At 31.2% G+C, this 6496-nt stretch overlaps 1 protein-coding gene across 3 annotated transcripts; it reads right to left on the reverse strand.

Annotated features, from left to right (window-relative positions):
* Positions 1-1817: 1817 nt before the first annotated feature.
* LOC141672489 (protein DEHYDRATION-INDUCED 19-like) lies at positions 1818-5703 on the reverse strand. 3 transcript variants are annotated; one of them, XR_012555551.1, is made up of 6 exons: positions 5543-5703; positions 5314-5456; positions 3292-3390; positions 2892-3169; positions 2122-2400; positions 1818-2021 (listed from the first exon to the last, which is right to left on the reverse strand). XR_012555551.1 is itself a non-coding variant. In XM_074479105.1 (5 exons), exons 1-5 carry the CDS (start codon positions 5661-5663, stop codon positions 2292-2294), a joined length of 750 nt encoding a protein of 249 aa, XP_074335206.1. In that variant the 5' UTR covers positions 5664-5703; the 3' UTR covers positions 1818-2291. The 3 variants fall into 3 exon arrangements, 2 of the variants coding, with proteins under 2 accessions (XP_074335206.1, XP_074335208.1); XM_074479105.1 differs by having other exon boundaries at positions 1818-2400; XM_074479107.1 differs by lacking the exon at positions 3292-3390 and having other exon boundaries at positions 1818-2400.
* Positions 5704-6496: the final 793 nt, after the last annotated feature.

A 6496-nucleotide genomic window follows, 5' to 3' on the forward strand; every position in this document is an offset into this window, starting at 1 on the left:
ATTTAAATATTAAATCAAATCAAAATACATTAATTTATAAATAGTTTAACACATTAAAAGAAATGATATTTAGTATTCCATCACAAATAATTTTTTTACTAGTAAATACTTAAAAAATACATCTAAAATAACAAAAGTTGATATTGAAATAAAGAGTTACTATTATTCACCGAAAAAGTGTGATAATCTTGACATTAATCTACAATTACACGAAAAATATACCAAAAATATGTAAATTATATGTTTAGATCTAAAATTCTTCGTATAATATATTATTTATTTGTCAGGTTTTAATCAAATTTCGGATTTAAATTGAGTTTCGGATTTCGATCAGGTATGAGTTTAGTAACATTGAAATCCAAATCTAAATCAAAAATTTCATAGTCGTTCTATTCAAAACTCTAAATTTTAAATTAAATATCTATTGGATCATATTATTTTATCCTCCCTACTTACCGGCTCGTTTCCAACTATCAATGAGTCCTGTTCTAATTCAATTCAATGCTTCAGTGTGTACACTCGGTTCATCTTTTAAGAACAGCCATACATTGATTTGTCCTTTTCTTTTGATTTTTGTTTTGAATGCAATGAGAATACAGTCGATAATATAACAGTCGAAGCAGGGAACACAAAGGGACCCTATTTGACGAAGACGAATAAGACTGATGCGTGACACGGAACCGCCAACGAATACGAATCTTTCTAACTGGCATGTGTCTATTTTTGTGTAGAAATTCTTGTTTGCGTAGTGGTGCAAGGGACAATCCAGAAGCAACGGCAGTAGTAGAAGCTGTGGACCCTATTTTCCTAGTTCGGCCCCACACGTTTAGCAGCCGCCAGCCGGCCCTTCACCTAAACAAAATTAAATCTTTTTAGATTTTGAGTCATGGAAACAAATAATAACTGCATTCATATAATTTACTTTTCTGACATATATACCTCCGTCTCATCTCACGTGAATTTTTTATTTATAATATTTATTTAAAATTATCACAATTTTATATTTGGATAATATACTTATTTTTAATATTTACTATTTTATTTATATGATTCATATTAAAATTATTTTTAAAAAATATGCTAATCAAATTAAATCGCATAAAATAGAACGGAAGAAATAATAATATATACAGAAGATATTGTACATCCCTTTCACATTTTTTTAAACCTAATGCTAAGTAACTTAACAATTAATTATTGACATGTTTACACCCCTCTCAATCACATTATCATTAATTAATCAACAAAATTTTGGGAGAAATGTCAATTTATGACCAAGATATATTATTTTCTATATAATATTAATTACATTAAAAAGGGATCCCGAACTGAACATGAAACATAAGATTCTACATACGAGTGTGAGACTTACCTTATAAAACGCGTGGTACCAAAAATGTTCGGCGTTACTAGGAAGATGTGAATGTGATATATAAAAAAAATTAAAATCCATTATCATGTGCGATTCTAGATGTAGGATTCCAATATCAACATCAAATAAGAAAGGGAATGATTTTATTTGTAGATCGTATAATAGAGTATTATTTCATTAGCTTTGTGATTTTTAAGCACGTTGTTAACGACTCCAACACTCTGATGTTGTAGTAAGCAGAATATAGCATCAGAGGATTTTGTTTAACAATCACTCTTTTACTTGTCTACCCAACTTTATTTGGAACATTTCTTCATTGTATAATTACAATTTTTTTAAAATATATCCGTGTATATAATAAAATTATGTTTGCATGAGATATGGAGTTATATACAAATAGGGAAATTACTATAGTACATAAACTATAAAAAAAGAATACTACAAATCGGTTAAAATGTAATTCCACTATAGAAGTACATAATCTTAGTATGAAATTTGTTCCAATAAGAAAAATTACAACAAATTGTGTAGCCTAAATAGTTTTTCGATCTTACATTGGTAATCTCTCTAGTTCCCCAAACATGAACTTACCATCATACTGACGATAATGCCATCACATCCGTGGTTCTAGATTCTCTCTTGTTGTAAACTGCATCGTCAGAAGACCAGTAAGGATCCATCTGTAATGATGCTTGAAACAATATAAAATGTCTTGTACAAGTAAATTTTAAGATAAAATGAAGACCAACTTTTGCTGTAATGCAGTAGAACTCTGGTTCTTGGAGCAGACTAGAAAACAAGCTCTGTCACAATGCCCACGAGTAACCGCAATGAAAACAACCAGAGTGCACCATGTTCTCTCTTTACCACAGAAAAACTCTAACTAAGTCTGCTTCGCATAACGAACTTTCATCTTTGGTTACTCAACTAACAGAGCTGAGACAACCAGATCTTGCATGAACATTGCTTTTCTAGCATCCTGACTGATTCGTTTCTGTCGCTCTTCAATACTTAATGACGGATCAAAACTGCAGGGTGGAAACAGGGTCAAAATTCTTTACATATAGATAATTAAGAATATGAACGGCAATATGTACAATGCCCTAGGTGGCACAAAATTGACTCAAAAGCTATACTCTGACATAATCATCAATATACTATGTTTAACATTCTGACAAATGCACATGAAAGCCAAACAATGTATCATGTCTACCCTTGTACAACAGCAGATATGGTGAAATACTGAGACCCTAAAGTAGTTATAGTAATAAAATCGAGACACTGAGAATGTTACAAATATATTTATTTTGTTAATCTACATATAATAGTGATTCCAACGGATTTTATGTAATACACGGATAGTTTATTTTGAGCTTCTCCGGTACTAGTCCTTACCAAATGGAGGTACAATTTGAATTAGTTTATCAGCTTTGCTGAACTTTTTTCGCTCATGAGCAAACTGCAGTATAAACAGAGTAAACAATAAAAAAGGGAGGTACAACAGGACAAATTTATATACCTTGATTTCCATAAATGTTGTGACCCCGTAATCTTTGTGGATGAATCCTCAGTACATGAGGTTACTGCTTTTGTAATCTCTTCAGCTTCAGAAGTAGGGTAGTTCATAATTAACGATGAAAGTAGAGGATCAGTGGCTGCAGCAGATGGGGCTACAGTACTAGATCGATAGGCACCACCTCCTAAAAGCACCTGCAAATGGGCCTCACGGAGATCTCTCCCCAAAAGAGACAATGTCTGACTGTCAGTAACTGCAACTCTACTTAATCTACGGCGCCTCTGCAAGTATTGGTCAATTAAGGAGAACACTTGTATAAGGCAAAGAAATGAGCTATCAGACCTATTTACTGTTATATATATGCATTCTAATTATATCACAAGGGAAAGCTACAAATTTTAACAATTTCCATTCCAAAGGATATCTTAAGCAAGTGCCCATGTTGCATCCTTATATGAGTTAACATATCCCTTGCAACTTTAACAGAACAGACAGGACAAACCTACAAAGAAATTGCGGATGCTTTGTTAGTTAAAACAACAATTGGTGGTAAGAAGTAGGAACCCTACGATCTTTGAAAAAATCAATAACAATGTTTTTTATAACTTTAAAATGATTTCACTCTCCAAAAAATTCGCTTAGCTTCTAACTATACATGACATTATTCCATTGCACCTATTCAATGAAAAAAAACTTGCAGAAAAAGGAACTAGGGCTAATCGGTACCTTCCAATCAGAACTTCTGGTGAACCAACTAAATAAAAAATGTTTCCCACCATATATAATAAAGAAAGTAGAAAAGCTCTAAAATATATTTTTGTACAAGTACGTCGAAGCAATATTGCCTATGAAAATTTCTGCCTCTTATATTACTTAAGTGCATATCAGCTAAGTTACCCGGACTCGGGTACGGGTGCAGATTCAAGTGTTAGACTCTTAGTTTTTAAAAAATTAGAATTCGTGGATATGGATCCGATATTGGACACAGGTGCGAGGATTCGGCATATAACTTCACATAAGTGATATTATACCTACTTTTTATACATTACATTTTAAATTTGTGTCTTCTACCACATAAAGTAAACATATAAATAATTGTTTTATGTCATATTTATAACATAAATCAAAATGATAACATGAAAATAGTAATTTATAGACATCCCTCGCTGGAATTGAGATGATTAAGTTGTTGTTAGGCCTTATAAATCATTTTGAACTAGATTTCTTAAGGTTAAAGTGTCCGGTTTCCATCTAAAGGATCCGACTCAGATCCCATACGCACACCCATGTCATGTCCGGTAGACACGGGTATAAGGGAAAAATTGAAGAGTCCGGGTAACTTAGCATATCAGTCAACACAGAAAAAGCAGTGTACGTCATGAAACATGAGAAGGTTCTATTAGTAAGCTTGCACGACATTTGTGAGTTTTGAGATTGATGCAAAAAGATATGGATGGAAAAGATGAAGTTTTGTTCTGCCAATTGCTTTAGCTTGTGAAAAGAATCGCCAAGGTCCTCAACTAAATGAATAAAATTGGAAGAGAAAGATAAGGTGAATATCTACTTCAGAGTCCTAACAATGATAAAACACCATAACTTCCTCCTTTCTGTGCACTTGCAAGCATATAATCTATCATCTTATTCACTTTTTATGACTTGTGATATTCTTGACAGATCCTTGTAACTCAAGCACTCTTGTTATGCTAATTGCAATTTAAATCATCATGTGTGTGTTTATATATTTGCAGCAATCATAACCTAGCCACTAGCTTCCGCTCTATACAGTGATAATGGTAATTAATTATTCACAAACATAATTGAGGCCAAAGTGAAATATTCCCTGCTTCTCCCAGATTAAACCTAAGACTTTAATCAAAATGCCTCAGATGACTAGCTTTCCCTGATTTAGTAAACTATCAAAAATCTCTGTTGGTAAGAAGTTGATCATTCAATGAAAAATGAGATTGTTGCTATCTAAATTTATGCAGGTAATCTTCAACAAAGTAGCAAATTAATATATTTAAAACCATAAACTCAGACCCTTGACAAAAATCCTTAGCTCCGGCCTTCTAAACACCTCAACATAAACTTCACTAACATCGATCAAATCATATCAGCACAAGCCGAAATCCAAAATACAGAAACACATAAACAAAATAATAAATTTCTTTTCGAGCCTTGATCAAAATAAATAACAAGAGCCAATAAGATCACATAACAACCATAAATTAAGCTCAAAGATCAAAACTTTATAACACACAAACAATATCTTTACCATTCTCATTAAATTTAGCATATATTAATAAAAACAGCCAAAAAGATCATAAAAATCTAATAATTAAGCACAAAAATGAAAACTTTACAACATAACAATCCTCAAGAAAATGACAATAACAAAGAAAAAAAGAATAAAAAGAAGACTCACAGTGACTCTAGACTCAGAAGGATGGTCATCTTTAAGATGCAAACAAAGAGAAGCTAAATCATATTCATCATAACAGTAAGGGCATGGAAAATCAGGACGACCCTCTTCTTCAACATCAACAAAATCATCCATGTTTAAACGATCTGATCAAAAGAACAATAGTTAATAAAAAAACCATTTAAAATTTATAAAAAAGAATGAATAAAATGGAATTAAATAAAATAAATACCCATATGAGAGGAGGAGGAGGAGGAGAGACGATTGTTGTTGTTGTTGTTGTTATGTTGGTGGTGGTGAATGAAATGACGCTTGGCCGCCGCTAGCCGAGAGGTCCAATATTCGGAATCCATTTTTCTACAAAAAAAAATGGATATTTGAAAAATAGACGATTTTATTTTTTTACATTTGTTTTTTGTATGTATAGCTTTTGTCTTTTTCTTGTATATAGCCATTGAATGGTGTTTATTGATTTGGATAATACATGCAATCTACAAAGAAAAATTAAATGTAATAAATTAATAATCGGGTTTCTAATTTTGTTATGTGAAAAATTAATCAAATTATATGTTAACTATATTTGAAAAAATTAATGAAGTAAATTGTTACCCTCTCTATCCCATTGAATTCTATACCTTATTTTTCAGTACGTTTTTCAATACTTATTTAAAACATAATTCCATAATATTTTTTAAAATTTTTTTTTCTGAATAAAAATTTAATATTTAAATTTTTATTAAAAAAAGTTAAAAAAAATATTATCAAACTATATTTTATAAAAATCTCAAAATACGTACAAAATATTTAACAGGAAGGAGTAGTTAATTACTTAAAGTAGCATTTACGGTGAAAGACTTTTACATACATGCATGTGCTGGGTTCTAAAAGAAAGATTCGGATAATGATAGATCGTACTTACGGCCGACAGGCGACAGGTTGACGAAATGAGAAACTATGGATCGCAGACTGTAGAGTTATGTTTCATCATTCGCCCGAATGATGAAGGATTCTAGTCTTGCATAATTTTACTCCATCGGTTCTGAAATAAGTCCATTTTTGTAAAAAGATTATTTTTAAAAAATTGTGCACTGACAGTTTAAATATCACTATTTAAATTAAAAAAAATTAGTTTATATCCCGAGATGTATTTTATATCATATATAATAATTATAAAGTAAATTGCATT

Source organism: Apium graveolens, chromosome 7, assembly GCF_009905375.1.
Source record: "Apium graveolens cultivar Ventura chromosome 7, ASM990537v1, whole genome shotgun sequence".
In the NCBI taxonomy this organism is placed as follows: domain Eukaryota; kingdom Viridiplantae; phylum Streptophyta; class Magnoliopsida; order Apiales; family Apiaceae; genus Apium; species Apium graveolens.

Bases quoted from the DNA above. Each gene is read 5' to 3' on its own strand.
- LOC141672489 (XM_074479105.1), bottom strand. From the start codon at position 5,663: ATGGATTCCGAATATTGGACCTCTCGGCTAGCGGCGGCCAAGCGTCAT. The intron at 5,457-5,542 runs GTATTTATTTTA...TCTTTTGATCAG, and splicing joins CTCCTCCTCCTCTCATATGG to ATCGTTTAAACATGGATGAT. The intron at 3,391-5,313 runs GTGAGTCTTCTT...ATTTCTTTGTAG, and splicing joins CTTCTGAGTCTAGAGTCACT to GTTTGTCCTGTCTGTTCTGT.